At 44.0% G+C, this 18,215-nt stretch overlaps 3 protein-coding genes across 3 annotated transcripts; all 3 read right to left on the bottom strand.

Moving 5' to 3' along the window:
* Positions 1-1,978: 1,978 nt before the first annotated feature.
* On the bottom strand, positions 1,979-4,940 carry LOC125552773. Its single transcript, XM_048716438.1, has 2 exons — positions 3,025-4,940; positions 1,979-2,350 (listed from the first exon to the last, which is right to left on the bottom strand). Exons 1-2 carry the CDS (start codon positions 4,214-4,216, stop codon positions 2,322-2,324), a joined length of 1,221 nt encoding a protein of 406 aa, XP_048572395.1. The 5' UTR covers positions 4,217-4,940; the 3' UTR covers positions 1,979-2,321.
* A 158-nt stretch (positions 4,941-5,098) lies between these two features.
* On the bottom strand, positions 5,099-8,978 carry LOC125552774 (ribulose-phosphate 3-epimerase, chloroplastic). The gene is made up of 9 exons (XM_048716439.1): positions 8,680-8,978; positions 7,865-7,970; positions 7,479-7,619; positions 7,264-7,377; positions 6,599-6,677; positions 5,846-5,955; positions 5,710-5,766; positions 5,463-5,532; positions 5,099-5,378 (listed from the first exon to the last, which is right to left on the bottom strand). The coding sequence occupies exons 1-9, from the start codon at positions 8,772-8,774 to the stop codon at positions 5,329-5,331; spliced, it is 822 nt and encodes a 273-aa protein (XP_048572396.1). The 5' UTR covers positions 8,775-8,978; the 3' UTR covers positions 5,099-5,328.
* Positions 8,979-9,592: 614 nt separating this feature from the next.
* LOC125552772 lies at positions 9,593-11,926 on the bottom strand. Its single transcript, XM_048716436.1, has 3 exons — positions 11,653-11,926; positions 10,975-11,048; positions 9,593-9,995 (listed from the first exon to the last, which is right to left on the bottom strand). The coding sequence occupies exons 1-3, from the start codon at positions 11,836-11,838 to the stop codon at positions 9,917-9,919; spliced, it is 339 nt and encodes a 112-aa protein (XP_048572393.1). The 5' UTR covers positions 11,839-11,926; the 3' UTR covers positions 9,593-9,916.
* Between the last annotated feature and the right edge of the window lie 6,289 nt (positions 11,927-18,215).

Raw genomic sequence — 18,215 nt, 5'->3', positions numbered from 1 at the left:
GCTGCCGGCATTCTCCCTCCTTATGTAAACCTTGTAAAATAAGAGAGAATAGCCATAAGTATTGTGAAATAAAGTGAAATAACAGTCCATAATGCAATAAATATCGATATAAAAGCATGATGCAAAATGGACGTATCAACTCCCCCAAGTTTAGACCTTGCTTGTCCTCAAGCGAAAAGCCGATAACAATAAATATGTCCTCATGTTTAGAGGTAGAGGCATCGATAAAAATAAAATACGGACATGAAGGCATCATGATTATTCTCATATGAGCAACATATATAGATTTTGTCATATGATTACTTATGTTCAAGTGATGATCTATTCACAATGCAAAAGTATAAATCATAAACCTTATTGGGCTCCGACAAACTATAATCTCAGTCATTGAAGCAATTGCAATTTATCATAACATCGGAAAGAGTCTATGTTAGAGCTAAAAAGCAAGTCCACATAGTCAACTATCATTTAGTCCTCCATAATTGCTAACACTCACGCAATACTTGTGGTTACGGAGTTTTAAATCGGACGCAGAGAAAGATAGGGGCTCATAGTTTTGCCCCACAACCTTTTACCTCAAGGGTAATGTCAACAATAATGGTTCATACTCCCCTACATCCAATTATATATATAGGAGTAGGATGGTAAAACTGTGTCTACCATAGCTTGCCACAGAACTAGTTAAGTGTCCCTAAACTTTTAACGGTTCAAAAGTTATCAAAAATATGAAATAAATATGGGAGCATCTCTCTAATGTAATAAGATGATCCAACGGAGGGATTGTCAAAATATGCATCTATGTGTCCTCGGCAAAAATAATAAGCATTTCAGCTCACTGCGACATAAATATATACTGAACTATTTGTTTTTTTGTCCAGGACACATACAGTCGTATTTTTTTAATCCCTCCGTTGGATCATGTTATATTATAGGTGTGTTGGTTCAGTATTTTTTTCAGAATTTTTGAGAACTTTTGCACCGTTGAAACCCTTAACTAGTTCTGTGGCAAGACGACTCTTGCCACAGAACTAGTTGAAACCCTTAACTAGTTCTGTGGCAAGACGACTCTTGCCACAGAACTAGTTAAGGGTTTCAACGGTGCAAAAGTTCTCAAAAATTCTGAAAAAAATACTGAACCAACACACCTCTCCTCTTGCCACAGAACTAGTTAAGGGTTTCAACGGTGCAAAAGTTCTCAAAAATTCTGAAAAAAATACTGAACCAACACACCTATAATATAACATGATCCAACGGAGGGATTAAAAAAATACGACTGTATGTGTCCTGGACAAAAAAACAAATAGTTTAGTATATATTTATGTCGCAGTGAGCTGAAATGCTTATTATTTTTCCGAGGACACATAGATGTATATTTTAACAATCCCTCCGTTGGATCATCTTATTACATTAGAGAGATGCTTCCATATTTATTTCATATTTTTTGATAATTTTTGAACCGTTAAAAGTTTAGGAACACTTAACTAGTTCTGTGGCAAGCTATGATAGACATATATATCCCCGGCACTTGTAATCTCTCTTGATATAGTGAATTTTCGTTGGTCGGCGTCCATGGTGTTTTTCCCTTTCGCATTGAAGGGGGTTTCCATGTTAAAATCTTGCGCCCCTATGTTTGATTCGATCTTCCTCGTTTTCTTGTCTGTCATATCTCTAACACATGCAGTGCCTTGTGTACGCACACACTCCGATTGGTTGTCATGGTACAAAAGAATTTGTTGAGGAATGATTCATTTTTCCACGGTAACTCAACGAGACATTTTTGGTTTCTCAATTATGTCAAAATGTCATTGACGGGAGGCTGTGCGGTCGTTTCTCCACCAATAATCAATCGTCTTTCTCACATCTCGATGTTGATCAAATTTATGAAACCACATATCACCAAACAAAAATGGGCTTGCCTTCGAGCACTTGCACAATACAGAAATATAAGATGACCTTCCAAAGATCGACATAGCCCAGCTGATTACTACATACTCCGTCTCCTTAAAATTTAGGTACTTTAAGTCTACACTCATAAGTTACTGTCACAATTGATCATGTTCTACTTCCTTACCTTAATTCCTTAGGTAAAACACATAAATACCCTGCTAGTGTTACGGACACAGTGACTGCGGACTCAAGTTTTGGCACAAACACAAACAGAACAAAAGCGCATACACCCTGACCGAACAATCCAACACATCCAGCAAAAGAAGACACCGAAGTTCAGTGGTACAAATTCTTCCTGGGCAGCAAAAGCAAACAGATCCATCGTTTTGACGCCATTTGATTATACTGATGTAGCAGTAGCACCAACAGGTAGCTTAGTCAGAGGTCGGCATTCTCCCCCAAGCTGCACCATAAGAAAACAAAGCTTCATAAGATGTTCCGATGAGCACAAGAGGAGCACATTTTGTCCCTTAAAATAACTTCAACTCTAGCTGTCCAAATGAACCAAGAAATAACAGGACACATCCACATCACGGTATGATTCAATATGTACTACTATAATGTCGGAGACACACATCAAGGAAATCCTCTCCTTCCCTTGCGCAAGTGTTCAGTGGCGCACGCACACACACACACACACCCAACCAGAGCTCCGATCACATAACCTGTATGCAAACTGCTCTTGGCAATGCTGGGGCCTGATCAGCAAAGTTTGGCTAGGATAACCTACCCATAAGGCCTAATTAGTGCAGCATATATACTAGAGCAGCAAGCGAAACATACAGCACCAAGCACACAATCAGCATGGATTTCTTTGGTAAGCTGCTTGGTTATCTGCCTAAGGCAGGCTCCACACAACTACTGGGAACTCTACACATAAATGTCTATCTATTTACGTAGAAAAATGAAAGAAAATCTCTACATACTCCCTCCATAAAGAAATATACGAGCGTTTAGATCATTTCTTTAGTGATCTAAATGCTCTTATATTTCTTTACAGAGGGAGTACTTATCAACGTAGTTAAAGCTAGTGAATGGCGTGTTTAGTGTTCATGACTAAATGTGCATATTTCGTACCTCTAGTATAGAAGCTTGTGTAGGGCATGACTCTTTTGAAAGATGTCGCTCTATGTACCTCCTTGCTTTGGCCTGAGTTGAGCTCAATTGTGTACAACCCAGCCTCTGTATTCAGGAAGATGAGACCAACACCTTCTGCAAAACCAACCACTGACACATCCAAGAGGGCACGACAAGGGAGCAACGGTGCGAGCTCAATGACTCTGCGCTGTGCCAATGGCGCAGCTCCATTGGAGCCAGCCTCCATTGACCATAGGTAGAGTCTAGGCTCCAGCACGGTGGCGAACAGCAGCATGCCATCCTCCATCCCCAAGAGTCCAATGGCCGGTATGTCCTCATTATCGTCTTCAAATATTGGATCAATCACCGATAGTTCTTCCTCACCCATGTTGTACTCCACAATACTTTGGGTACATTCACATTGGAAATAGACCTTATTTCCAACAACGCCGATTTGCCCAGTCATCTCGATGGCATTCGGCTCCTCAATGGAGATCATGTCGCTCCACTCATCAGTCTGTGATGAGTATACAGATGCAAAGGTGATCTCCTGATCCTCGTCCGAGCCGACGAGGGCCACAAGGAAAGGGCCGCCATGGCAGTAGAGGTGGTTGCATCCATCCTTGGCGCAGAGCACTGCAGCATTCCAGGTTACTCCCTCGACCTCTTCCTCGTCCTCGTCATCGTCCTCGTCCTCACGATTCCAGATGATTTCCGCGCACTCGGGGGCGGCGTCGATCCTCCACCGGTCGTAGGTGACGAGGTCGCAGATGACGAAGTCCTCGTCCCTTTTGGGGGTGTGGAAGAGGACGAGGCCATGGCGGGAGTCGAGGACGCGCCAGTGGCGGCGCTCGTGGCAGGCCGGCGGGCGGAAGGACGCGGTGGAGACGAAGTTGGAGACCAGGTACTCCTCGTGCTGCTTGCTCCTCCCTTTCCCCCACGACCTCTCGTGGTGGGTGTTGTGGAGGAAGCCCAGCACGGGCGGCGCGCCGTGGAAGGCGCGGTACTCGCGGGTGAAGATGACGTCGGAGAGGATGCGGCTCCAGGTCGTGCAGACGGCGGCGGCGCGGACGAGGGTCTTGGGGTCGTCCGCCGGGACGCGCAGGAAGATCTCCCTCATGGCGTCGTCGACCAGCGCCGGCGGCGAGTGGCGGCCGCGCTGCGCCAGAGGGAGGCTCGTCGTGGGGGGCATTGGGCCGCCGTCGCGTCGCCGGATTGGGGTTTCCGTCGAGGGATTTGCGGGGGAGTGGTGGAGCAGCGCCGCCGCGGCGTGGAGTTGCGAGTGGGAGGAGTGGGGTTTCTGCGTCCTGAATGGGCTCGTGTGAACAGGCTGGACCGCTGGGCCAATTTCGCTTTGCTCTTGGGCTTCAGGGAGGCCGAGATGCTAATGTTTTTCTTTTTCTTTTTTGAGATGCTAAATGTTTTGGTAGTCACAAGGAGAGAGTACGGCTATACCATAAGGACCCCTCAAAAAAAAACTATACGATGAGGAGAACACAGATGCGAATGTTTTCCTAAAAAAACTGTGCATGGATCACTCAAAGAAAAAGGATAGCACTACAAGGCAATACGATAAGGAGAACACGGATGAAATGTGCAATTTCCGCTGGCCGTTTGAGCATTATTATTTGAACACAGATCAAATGGATGCCTGCTTTGCTTTGTATATCAGCAAGGTTTTCTTCAGGCAATTACCATGGACCACTGGACTGATGGTACAAAGATGAAAGATGAGAGGAGGGGTTACTTAATCATGAACAATCCTGAGCTCGCGGTAATGTTATCACACAGGACACGTCGTTCGTTGCCCTTGTCATGGAGTGGACATAGTACTCCCTCCGTTTTTATTTACTCCGCATATTAGTTTTGGTCAAAGTCAAACTTTATAAACTTTGACAAAGTTTGTAGACAAAAATATTAACATATACAATAAGAAATCAACACCATTAGATTCATTATCAAATGTACTTTCACATAGTATAAATTTGTTATGGTAAATATTTATATTTTCTTCTATAAACTTGGTCAAACTTTAGGAAGTTTGACTTCAGTCAACTCTAATATGCGAAGTAAATAAAAACGGAGGGAGTACAAAAGATATATATGTGCATCCTCGCAGTCGCAGACAACTGGAAAAGGAAAATTATCTTTCTGTGCTGCCTCTTTTTCCCTATCTGATGATGGTGATCTCTGTGATACAACGTATGGCTTGACAGTGAAAGGCACCTATGCATTGCAAACCACGACAATGGTGAAGAAAAAAAGATGTTACACAGCGTAACAACAAGCTCATACTCCGGTTCTTCATGCTGCTACGGCTACAGGTCTTTTGCTGGTCTTGATTCCTTTGATAGCTGCATATTCGCGAGATGGAATTAATATCTAAGAACTTCACAGGGTACAAGATCGAAAATGGATGTCGCTGGAAAGAGCCATACCTTCAGCATAGTCTTTAGATCCGAAAACCGCAGAACCAGCAACAAGGGCATTCGCGCCAGCTTCAATGACCTATCATTTAGTAGAGTGAAGGGGAAATGAAATCAGCACCTGGCTGAATAAAATTGTTAATATAGGACTGTGACACAGGCTTGTCCACATAGGAGAGAGCACAAGGAAATTGGTATCATAGGAAAATCAGAACAAGAACTAGTGGTGAGCTAACAACAGAGGAAAAAACTAGGTCACCTTGTAGGCATTTTTGGGGCTGACTCCACCATCAACCTCAATCCAGGGGTTCACTCCCTACAACATTAGGAAATTGAATTTGAGCATTTCAAACATCGGGGCGTAAGAATACCTACAAAACATAAGGGATATATACCTTCTCTTCACATAATTTTCTCAAATCAGCAATTTTCTTTACTTGGCTCTCAATGAAGCTTTGCCCACCAAACCCAGGGTTGACTGACATAATCAATACCAGATCAACAGCTGCACAGGCAAACAAATGCAATAGCTTGTCAGCTGTCAGTACATGGTGAATGCTCAAGATAATCATGAAAGATGTTATATGTCTTGTTCAGTCTAGTTATAAACTACAGACATGTTTACTTGTCGAGCGTAAGACACAGTTAGAAACGCAACTAAGTTTTACTGCAATTAGTCTTAACCAAGGCAGAATACCGTTACATGGAAATAAGTAAAAAAGGTGCAGAGTCTATGTTACACTAAGAAAGCCTTGGAACTTTCACTTTGAATCCCGTTAATTAATCTTATCCAAGGAACACCATGTGAGTACATGTGGATAGTCAAGTAAGTCGAGATGATCATGTAGTGAAAATTGTCACAAATTCCCACCAGAAGCAGTACAAGTTTCATCTTAACTAGAACGCTAGCTATACTTATACCTATGCTGATAAAAGAAAACCATGATGAGTAGCTAAATAGTACGAGTGACTAGCCCGATCTACAGAATCACATACATATTCTGATTAGGTTTTGTGCTTCTTCCAACACCAATCTTTCGTGAGTCACCATTTTAGTGTTAAATACTAATCTAGTACCATCAATTGATTTTCCAAACATTAAGCACATCCCGAGATACCATCAGTAATGTAGAGAGAAGAATTCTTACATTCAAGTACATATTCTATCGCACTGAGTGGGGTCCCAGGGTTCAAAACAACTCCAGCCTTTGCTCCTAGACTTTTAATCTGGCAAAATGTATGAGATGAATACAATCAATCTGGTTTTTTCTGTGACATCAAAATAAAATTACTCACAAGCATCAGCCATTTAGTTGTAGCTCAGAAAATGAATATGGTATCCAGGTCAAACTACAGTTAGGCAGGTAAGAGGGATACAGGCATATTACAGCCCTTACCACTACTAGGATAATAAAAGATCTAGAAAAGGACTTGGTGTGCAAAGTGTTCCGACATTACAAGCATCAAGGAATGTATCAGCTGTAGGTGTAACACTAAGACGCTAGGAAGTCGAACGTGTGCTCCTCCTACGATAGTAGCCTAGTGATAATCCAGCTAATATAACACAAAAACCTCACTCAATTCAGAAGGGACTCACACTTCATGAATGAACAGAAAATACAGCATAATTGTCAAGTATACTACTGACTGAAACCATCTGCACAACTACATCAAACCTAAACAACAAAAATTATCAAGGAGCAAATAAAAAGTGAGAGATGGACATAGACTCAAAAAGATAGTTGAAGTTGTTGGCATTCAACTCTATTATCTGAAATATTAACATGTGGATTGACATTCAGCCAATGTTTACCTGATCGACTGTTCGGTGCAGATGGATGGTTGCCGTTTGCTCACAGTGGACGCTAACAATATCAGCACCTGCCTTGATAAAATCAGGAATTCGCTGCTCAGGTTCCACAATCATCTGCAATTAAAAATCACAAACACCATAATAAGAAGGGTTAATGGGGGTGAGACTACAGCACACAAACACTAAGAACTTCACTCAGGATTCTCAATAAGTACCAGATGCACATCCAATGGAAGATCAGTCACTGGACGCAGAGCATCAACAATCAATGGTCCAATCGTGATGTTTGGCACAAAGCGACCGTCCATGACATCAACATGAATCCAGTCACATCCTGCCACCTCCACAGCTTTTACCTAGTAATATCAACACTGTCAAAAGATGAGTGTGAACTATAATTTCAGCACGCTACACTGCAGTGGCATTTTGGATGATAATTTGTGTCATGCAGGTGTTGGTCCATACAGCCAATTCATCATACTATCAAGCTATGGGACCGATAGCACACTAGAATCATTCTTCCAGACATTAATAATTCATGTTCAGTGGAGTGATCATGTCAGAGCTTTGTGGTGCAGTGGATGTTAGTATGTCAACAGACCTGTTCACCAAGCTTGGCGAAGTTTGCAGAGAGAATGGAAGGGGACACAATGATGTCACTCTTGGAGAAACTGTCGACCCTTGATGCCTTCACTTGGAATAGCTTCCTGGAAACCATGAATAAAAACAAAGTCTAGAATTCAGAACCAAACGAGACTGACACCCAAACCAATATGTGGTCATCAACAGGTGACCTGACCAGAAATTTTGCCTTGCCCCTTCCCTTCTTAACAGGCAACACGAACAAAGAGCTTAAGGAACAGCTTAAGCTTGTGCAAGCATGATCTATCATCGTTTTCAGAGTCTAAATTCCCTCTCTATGGTTTCGGTTGACGAGACAGAAAATGGTCGGTCAACACAAGCAGGCACACGCTGCTAAGATGGAACAGACATCCCTCCCCGATGCTTGCTCCCCCAAACTCGAACCCTTTCGTCAGAAGCCCATGGCACAAAACCAACCTCTAGCTGCCCTGCCTGCGATGATGAGCTAAATTGGTGCGTACACAGGGGTTGCTCGATCCCCGAGCACTTTGAGCTCGGGTCAGCACCACCAACTCCGTCCGAGAACGCGCCACACCGAGGGCGGCCGCGCAGCCCATTTGGACGCGCACAGGCTCTGATGCTCGGCGCCATCGGTCTGGTCACGGAACAAGGAGCTCGAGATTGCCGCCGAACCAAACGGGGATCGAAGTCGCCCCCGGCGCGGCGTGCCACCTACCCACCTACCCCGCGGTGCGGGCGCGGATACAGGCATACAGGGAGGGAGGAGAAAAGGCCTAGACGCGGCGGGGAGGGGAGGGGAAGTGGACGGCGTACCTGGACGAGGAGAAGCCGGCGCGGCGGCGGGCGCCGAGGGAGGCGGCGCGCGGGTAGCCGAGGCTGGAGCAGAGCGACGAGGACGGGGACGCCATCTGTACCGCCGTGTTCGTCTTGTCTGTCTGTGTCCACCAACCAAAACTCGCTCGCGCTGCCGCTCTGCCTCTGGCGGAATGGAATGGAAACGCTGCCGATTTGGTGGGGGCTAGGCGCGGGGAGGGGGGAATCGCCGGGCGCAGCCGCAGCCTCACGACGGCTCCGTCTCGTTATCTGCTCGCTGACCCCGTAGCCACACAGAGATCGCAGCGTCTCCACGCCTTTTCGGGGGCACGCTCCGCCGGTTCGGGGGATTGTTTTGGTTGGTGTCGGGCTGGCGGCCGAGCCAGAGCCAGGCCAACGACCGCCGTTTCGTCGCCTACCCTGGGTGCGTGTGTGCGCCGTGCGCCTCCGCGGCACACCATCGCCCGTGCCGCGCACGGAATGGACAGAAACGGCACCCGGATCTCCCCGCGGCATCTCTTTCTTTCCTGATGCGCCACAGGGACCGGATCATCATACTCCGTCTGTGCTAGATACGTCAACTAATTCCGGAGGGAGGGAGGGAGGGGGTACGATATACACGCCAATTTATCAGTGCAGACAACACACGGCCACAACCAAACCCAATTTATTGTCTTCTCCCACAATATGAAACGGAACAAAAAGTAAGTACTTCCTCCGTCCCATAATAAAATACTAGTGTCAAAAACGTTCTTATATTATGGAGCGGAGGGAGTATAATTTTCTCACACTGGGATTCTGTGTGGTCAAAACAATTTATTACCTCTGATCCGAATTAATTGACACAGCCTCTAGTCAATTAATTCGGATAGGAGGGAGTGTCATTTTTCCCCCATACGAAACACAACAATAGTTTAGTTTTCTCACACTGGGGTTCTATATTATGGTCAAAACAAAGACATGCTACCATTTTTTTCCTTTTATTTTGATGTAGCAACGGGGCGTCGTACATACTGAAAGTTAGCAACACATAATAATCAACCATCACTCAACTCAGAGAGCATCCACGCTCCTGGCAAAGACCAACACTAAGTTCGCCATGGAATTATGAAAACCAAACTAAAGTCTACATAGAATTTACTGCTCGCAAGGAGATAGCAGCAGAATACAAAGCGATAACTGGGGATTTCCATTGCACTACGATGTTCTGCCAGGGCTTCATGCGCAAACTCGGTGCTTATGAGCTGGAGTCACCGGCGTTCCCTTTTTCTCCGCTGCAGCAGTAGAAATGCGGCAGCTTCACTCGCCCGCAGCACCTGAAAAAGCGCAAAAATCATATCCAGTCACGCCCTTCTCAACATACCACAGCAGGGACATGTAGATGTAGCTTGCTTGTGGCACTGAAAAATGCTCATTACTAGTGATCACTGGATCCATTTTCTATGTTCCGCATTCCCGAATGGTGACGTACAACAAAGGCATGAAGGCACTTGCACGAAAAGAAATATTACTAGCACAGATCAAAGGACAACAAATCTGGAACTGAGATGAGGTAGGCAGTTTCTGAATCCTCTGGGAAGAACTGATATGATTTTGTAATACTGTAAAATGTCAAACATCTCATGGCCTACTGTCTGAACCTATGAAATTCTGAAGGTGCCTGAAATTCTGTGGCTCCACTAAAACCTAAAGTTTGTAGCTACTGCCTAATGGTAGCATTACATTCTAGGGGGGATATCTTATATGCCACTGAGAGCTTGTGAAATGTCAAATGTCCATGACATCCAAGTTTGCCAATTTGTGTATTTGTACCACAGGAAACATGTGGCTTCAATGACCTATGCTACTTTCAGCGATCAATGTGGGGGAAAGATAAAAATACCCTGGTTCTACACCACTTCCACTACAAAAATATGAGATCCTATTATAGACTAATCTGTATTTGGACCATAAAAGTGGTAGCAAAAAAGCATATGTTGGTCTTCTCTGCGTTGCATTAAAAGGAACATCAGTGCCATATGTTTTTCCGATAGAAAATATGACATACACAAACTCAAAGTGGCATATAAGATATTCTCTGTACATTCAAAAAGGTAATTGTATCACTAAAAGTCAGGTTTTACATCTAACCAGTCTAACAGTTGTTTAACTAAGTAGTAAAACAATCAGAATCAAGAATACTGTTACACATGGAAATGTGATATTTGTTTTTATCCAACAATGATTTATTACAAAGTTAGCAAGAACACAACAAATTAGAAGCGTCGACAAGCATATCTCGAGTTCTAACTGTACCTGCAACGGACAATCACTGGAACAGGCTTCAGGGCTCTGGGCCCATTTCTCAAACCCCTCTTATATTTCGAGATCTGAAATGCACAAGAAAGAATGAGGGCAGCAATGGTGATTATGTACAAGGACAACAGGCAGAAACCAAAGAACAGTCTTTCTGAAGAACACATAGATAGTAGGCCAAAATATGATTATCCTAATAAGTAGTGTTGAGGATGTGAGATTGTAGGTTCTCCATATGTTGGTAATATTGATATTAATATCAATTTGTTCATCACATTTTGGCAAATTTGCATGTACATGAATGAAAAATATGTTTGAATACTAGAACTTATGTCTTCAAACATCAGTATAAACAAACATACCCCTGAATAAGACTTTGTGCTCTAACTGAAACTGACTTAAACGCCAAACACTATATCTGTCACTGAACTACCAAGTAATCAACAAGCAGGTGATCTGCACCATAATGCTATCAACTATGTTCCTCTGGTGAAACATTTCGACATGTCTCACTTTCCAGTTTCTACGCACCAGGCATTTCACCGAACACCTAGAGTGCATCCTCTTAGAGTCTTGGTACTACGCGACAGCAAAGGCAAAGAGATCACCGAAACCAGAGCACGCACATGTAAATGACAAGAATAACACGGAATAAAACGGGGGGATAAGCCACGAGACCTTCTTCTTGGGGACGGCCATGAGTTCCATCGCGGGGGCGATGGCGGCGCCGAGGCTGGGGAGCACGAGGGACTGTGCCTCGGGGAGAGGAGCGGGGGGAGGGGGTGGCATGATGGTGAGTCCAGACGGCATGCGAGGCAACGCCACCGCCGATGCCGCTCGCCGGAGCCAACCCGCCGCCGCCATGGATCGCCTTCGGGGTTCGGGGAGTGGGAGTTTGGAAGGGGGGTTTCGGCGAGGTCAGGAGGAGAGTGGGAGAGGCGCCGATCTGGCCGTCCAGTTTTATCCGGCGGATCGGATCATCGGATGGTTAGCGACAGAAATTTTGTTTTAATTAAAGGTTCGCCATCGTTTCCTCTAATCCAATCCAATAATTTTTATTTTTATCAGTTTAATAATATGGTTATACGTATGGGTCCCATAGCTCAGCTGGTTAGAGTATCCGTCATCCATCTTCCCAACAAGCGCTATCGTTTAATGCCCCTAGCTAAGCATAAAAGCGATGATAGATATAGGTATTGCCATCTTGATTCTTAATTCTTTTAGTGATGTTATGCTCGAATCCGGGAGGTTCCTTACGTTTCCTTTCATATTCAGAGATCTTGAGATCTAAAGAATCCAACCGCTTATTGCAAAGAGTAATTAACATATTCATGCGGTGAAGATTTCCGCTAACGCTCTTAAGAGGTTCAAGAGATTTTTGTAAAATCTTAGTTACTTCACAAATTTTCTCAAAAACTTGTGTTTCCTCTTGGGTATGATGGGGCCCCTTTTTTTGAGGTAAAGTTTCTACTATACCTTTCATAATTTCATGAGCGATACTCGGGTCAATTTCAATAAAATTGCCTTTGGCAACACAATCCAAAAGTTGTCTATGAGATATATTAAGCCCAACATAAAAATTGCGAAGCAAAATTCTGAAATTTACTTCTAGGGTGCATTTACAATAAGATTCCATTATTCCAAACCAAGCATCCTTTAAGTTTTCTCCTTGCTTTTGTTTGAAATGAAGGACTTCAAACTCGGGAGACATAGGAGCAGAAAGAGGACTAGCCATGACGACAAGCAAACAAACTAGCACGCGAGCAAACAAGAGGCAAATAGAGAGGGAGGATAGAGAGAGAGGGCGAATAAAATGGCAAGGGTGAATTGGGGGGAGAGGAAAACGAGAGGCAAATGGCAAATAATTTAATGCGAGAGATAGAGATTGTGATGGGTACTTGGTATGTTGACTTTTTGCGTAGACTCTCCGGCAACGGCGCCAGAAATCCTTCTTGCTACGTCTTGAGCTTGTGTTGGTTTTCCCCGAAGAGGGAGGGATGATGCAACAGAGTAGCGTAAGTATTTCCCTCAATTTTTGAGAACCAAGGTATCAATCCAGTAGGAGCCACGCTCAAGTCCCTCATACCTGCACAAAGCGATAGCTACTCGCAACCAACGCGATTAGGGGTTGTCAATCCTTTCACGGTCACTTACAAGAGTGAGATCTGATAGATATAATAGTTTGGTATTTTTGGTATAAAGATGCAAAATAAAAAGTAAAAGCAAAGTAAAAAAAGCAAAGCAAGATTAAAGTGATGGAGATTGATATGATGAGAATAGACCCGGGGGCCATAGGTTTCACTAGTGGCTTCTCTCAAGAGCATAAGTATTCTACGGTGGGTGAACAAATTACTGTTAAGCAATTGACAGAATTGAGCATAGTTATGAGAATATCTAGGCATGATCATGTATATAGGCATCACGTCCATGACAAGTAGATCAAAACGATTCTGCATCTTCTACTATTACTAAAGGAAATATGCCCTAGAGGCAATAATAAAGTTATTATTTATTTCCTTATATCATGATAAATGTTTATTATTCATACTAGAATTGTATTAACCGGAAACATAATACATGTGTGAATACATAGACAAACAAAATGTCACTAGTATGCCTCTACTTGACTAGCTCGTTAATCAAAGATGGTTATGTTTCCTAACCATGAACAATGAGTTGTTATTTGATTAACGAGGTCACATCATTAGTTGAATGATCTGATTGACATGACCCATTCCATTAGCTTAGCACCCGATCGTTTAGTATGTTGCTATTGCTTTCTTCATGACTTATACATGTTCCTATGACTATGAGATTATGCAACTCCCATCCCGTTTGTCGGAGGAACACTTTGGGTGCTACCAAATGTCACAACGTAACTGGGTGATTATAAAGGAGCATTACAGGTGTCTCCAAAGGTAGATGTTGGGTTGGCGTATTTCGAGATTAGGATTTGTCACTCCGATTGTCGGAGAGGTATCTCTGGGCCCTCTCGGTAATGCACATCACTTAAAGCCTTGCAAGCATTGCAACTAGATGAGTTAGTTGCGGGATGATGTATTACAGAATGAGTAAAGAGACTTGTCGGTAACGAGATTGAACTAGGTATTGGAATACCGACGATCGAATCTCGGGCAAGTAACATACCGATGACAAAGGGAACAACGTATGTTGTTATGCGGTCTGACCGATAAAGATCTTCGTAGAATATGTAGGAGCCAATATGGGCATCCAGGTCCCGCTATTGGTTATTGACCGGAGACGTGTCTCGGTCATGTCTACATTGTTCTTGAACCCGTAGGGTCCGCACGCTTAAGGTTACGATGACAGTTATATTATGAGTTTATGCATTTTGATGTACCGAAGGTTGTTCGGAGTCCCGGATGTGATAACGGACATGACGAGGAGTCTCGAAATGGTCGAGACATAAAGATTGATATATTGGAAGCCTATATTTGGACATAGGAAGTGTTCTGGGTGAAATCGGGATTTTACCGGAGTACCGGGAGGTTACCGGAACCCCCCGGGAACCATATGGGCCTTAATGGGCTTTAGTGGAAAGGAGAAAGGGGCAGCCCAAGGTGGCCGCGCGCCTCCCCCCTCCCCTAGTCCTATTAGGACTAGGAGAGGTGGCCGGCCCCCCTCTCCCTCTTTCCCCCTCGGGGAATCCTAGTCCAACTAGGATTGGGGGGGGGAGTCCTACTCCCGGGAGGAGTAGGACTCCTCCTGCGCCCACCTCCTGGCCGGCAGCCCCCTCCCCCTTGGCTCCTTTATATACTGAGGCAGAGGCACCCCAGAAAGAACACAAGTTGATCCACGTGATCTATTCCTTAGCCGTGTGCGGTGCCCCCTGCCACCATAGTCCTCGATAATACTGTAGCGGAGTTTAGGCGAAGCCCTGCGGTAGTAGTGCATCAAGATCGTCACCACGCCGTCGTGCTGACGGAACTCTTCCCCGACACTTTGCTGGATCGGAGTCCGGGGATCGTCATCGAGCTGAACGTGTGCTCGAACTCGGAGGTGCCGTAGTTTCGGTGCTTGATCGGTTGGATCGTGAAGACGTACGACTACTTCCTCTACGTTGTGTCAGCGCTTCCGCAGTCGGTCTGCGTTGGGTACGTAGACAACACTCTCCCCTCTCGTTGCTATGCATCACATGATCTTGCGTGTGCGTAGGAATTTTTTTTGAAATTACTACGAAACCCAACAGTGGCATCCGAGCCTAGGTTATTTATGTTGATGTTATATGCACGAGTAGAACACAAGTGAGTTGTGGGCGATATAAGTCATACTGCCTACCAGCATGTCATACTTTGGTTCGGCGGCATTGTTGGACGAGACGACCCGGACCAACCTTACGCGTATGCTTACGCGAGACCGGTTCCCCCGACGTGCTTTGCACATAGGTGGCTTGCAGGCGACTGTCTCTCCAACTTTAGTTGAACCGAGTATGGCTACGCCCGGTCCTTGCGAAGGTTAAAACGGAGTCTATTTGACAAACTATCGTTGTGTTTTTGATGCGTAGGTGAGATTGATTCTTGCTTAAGCCCGTAGCAGCCACGTAAAACTTGCAACAACAAAGTAGAGGACGTCTAACTTGTTTTTGCAGGGCATGTTGTGATGTGATATGGTCAAGACATGATGCTGAATTTTATTGTATGAGATGATCATGTTTTGTAACCGAGTTATCGGCAACTGGCAGGAGCCATATGGTTGTCGCTTTATTGTATGCAATGAAATCGTGATGTAATGCTTTACTTTATTACTAAGCGGTAGTGATAGTCATGAAAGCATAAGCTTGGCGAGACGACAACGATGCTACGATGGAGATCAAGGTGTCACGCCAGTGACGATGGTGATCACAACGGTGCTTCGGAGATGGAGATCACAAGCACAAGATGATGATGGCCATATCATATCACTTATATTGATTGCATGTGATGTTTATCCTTTTTATGCATCTTATCTTGCTTTGATTGACGGTAGCATTATAAGATGATCTCTCACTAAATTATTAAGAAGTGTTCTCCCTGAGTATGCACCGTTGCGAAAGTTCTTCGTGCTGAGACACCACGTGATGATCGGGTGTGATAGGTTCTACGTTCAAATACAACGGGTGCAAAACAGTTGCACACGCGGAATACTCAGGTTATACTTGACGAGCCAAGCATATACAGATATGGCCTCGGAACACGGAGACCGAAAGGTCGAGCGTGAATCATATAGTAGATATGATCAACATAACGATGTTCACCATTGAAAACTACTCCATCTCACGTGATGATCGGTTATGGTTTAGTTGATTTGGATCACGTAATCACTTAGAGGATTAGAGGGATGTCTATCTAAGTGGGAGTTCTTTAATTAACTTGATTAACTGAACTTAAATTTATCATGAAACTTAGTACCTGATTAGTATCTTGCTTGTTTATGTTTGATTGTAGATAGATGGCTCGTGCTGTTGTTCCGTTGAATTTTAATGCGTTCCTTGAGAAAGCAAAGTTGAAAGATGATGGTAGCAATTACACGGACTGGGTCCGTAACTTGAGGATTATCCTCATTGCTGCACAGAAGAATTATGTCCTGGAAGCACCGCTGGGTGCCAGGCCTGCTGCAGGAGCAACGCCGGATGTTATGAACGTCTGGCAGAGCAAAGCTGATGACTACTCGATAGTTCAGTGTGCCATGCTTTACGGCTTAGAATCGGGACTTCAACGACATTTTGAACGTCATGGAGCATATGAGATGTTTCAGGAGTTGAAATTAATATTTCAAGCAAATGCCCGGATTGAGAGATATGAAGTCTCCAATAAGTTCTATAGCTGCAAGATGGAGGAGAACAGTTCTGTCAGTGAGCATATACTCAAAATGTCTGGGTATAATAATCACTTGATTCAATTGGGAGTTAATCTTCCAGATGATAGCGTCATTGACAGAATTCTTCAATCACTGCCACCAAGCTACAAGAGCTTCGTGATGAACTATAATATGCAAGGGATGAACAAGACTATTCCCGAGCTCTTCGCGATGCTGAAAGCTGCGGAGGTAGAAATCAAGAAGGAGCATCAAGTGTTAATGGTCAACAAGACCACTAGTTTTAAGAAAAAGGGCAAAGGGAAGAAGAAGGGGAACTTCAAAAAGAGCGGCAAGCAAGTTGCTACTCAAGAGAAGAAACCCAAACCTGGACCTAAGCCTGAAACTGAGTGCTTCTATTGCAAGCAGACTGGTCACTGGAAGCGGAATTGCCTCAAGTATTTGGCGGATAAGAAGGATGGCAAGGTGAACAAAGGTATATGTGATATACATGTTATTGATGTGTACCTTACTAATGCTCGCAGTAGCACCTGGGTATTTGATACTGGTTCTGTTGCTAATATTTGCAACTCGAAACAGGGACTACGGATCAAGCGAAGATTGGTTAAGGACGAGGTGACGATGCGCGTGGGAAACGGTTCCAAAGTCGATGTGATCGCAGTCGGCACGCTACCTCTACATCTACCTTCGGGATTAGTATTAGACCTAAATAATTGTTATTTGGTGCCAGCGTTAAGCATGAACATTATATCTGGATCTTGTTTGATGCGAGACGGTTATTCATTTAAATCAGAGAATAATGGTTGTTCTATTTATATGAGTAATATCTTTTATGGTCATGCACCCTTGAAGAGTGGTCTATTCTTGTTGAATCTCGATAGTAGTAACACACATATTCATAATGTTGAAGCCAAAAGATGCAGAGTTGATAATGATAGTGCAACTTATTTGTGGCACTGCCGTTTAGGTCATATCGGTGTAAAGCGCATGAAGAAACTCCATACTGATGGACTTTTGGAACCACTTGATTATGAATCACTTGGTACTTGCGAACCGTGCCTCATAGGCAAGATGGCCAAAACACCGTTCTCCGGTACTATGGAGAGAGCAACAAATTTGTTGGAAATCATACATACAGATGTATGTGGTCCGATGAATATTGAGGCTTGTGGCGGATATCGTTATTTTCTCACCTTCATAGATGATTTAAGCAGATATGGGTATATCTACTTAATGAAACATAAGTCTGAAACATTTGAAAAGTTCAAAGAATTTCAGAGTGAAGTTGAAAATCATCATAATAAGAAAATAAAGTTTCTACGATCTGATCGTGGAGGAGAATATTTGAGTTATGAGTTTGGTGTACATTTGAAAAATTGTGGAATAGTTTCGCAACTCACGCCACCCGGAACACCTCAGCGTAATGG

Source organism: Triticum urartu, chromosome 4 (assembly GCF_003073215.2).
Source record: "Triticum urartu cultivar G1812 chromosome 4, Tu2.1, whole genome shotgun sequence".
Taxonomy (NCBI): domain Eukaryota; kingdom Viridiplantae; phylum Streptophyta; class Magnoliopsida; order Poales; family Poaceae; genus Triticum; species Triticum urartu.
Note: the sequence above shows the minus strand (reverse complement) of the source record. Positions and strands in the feature narration are given on the sequence as shown.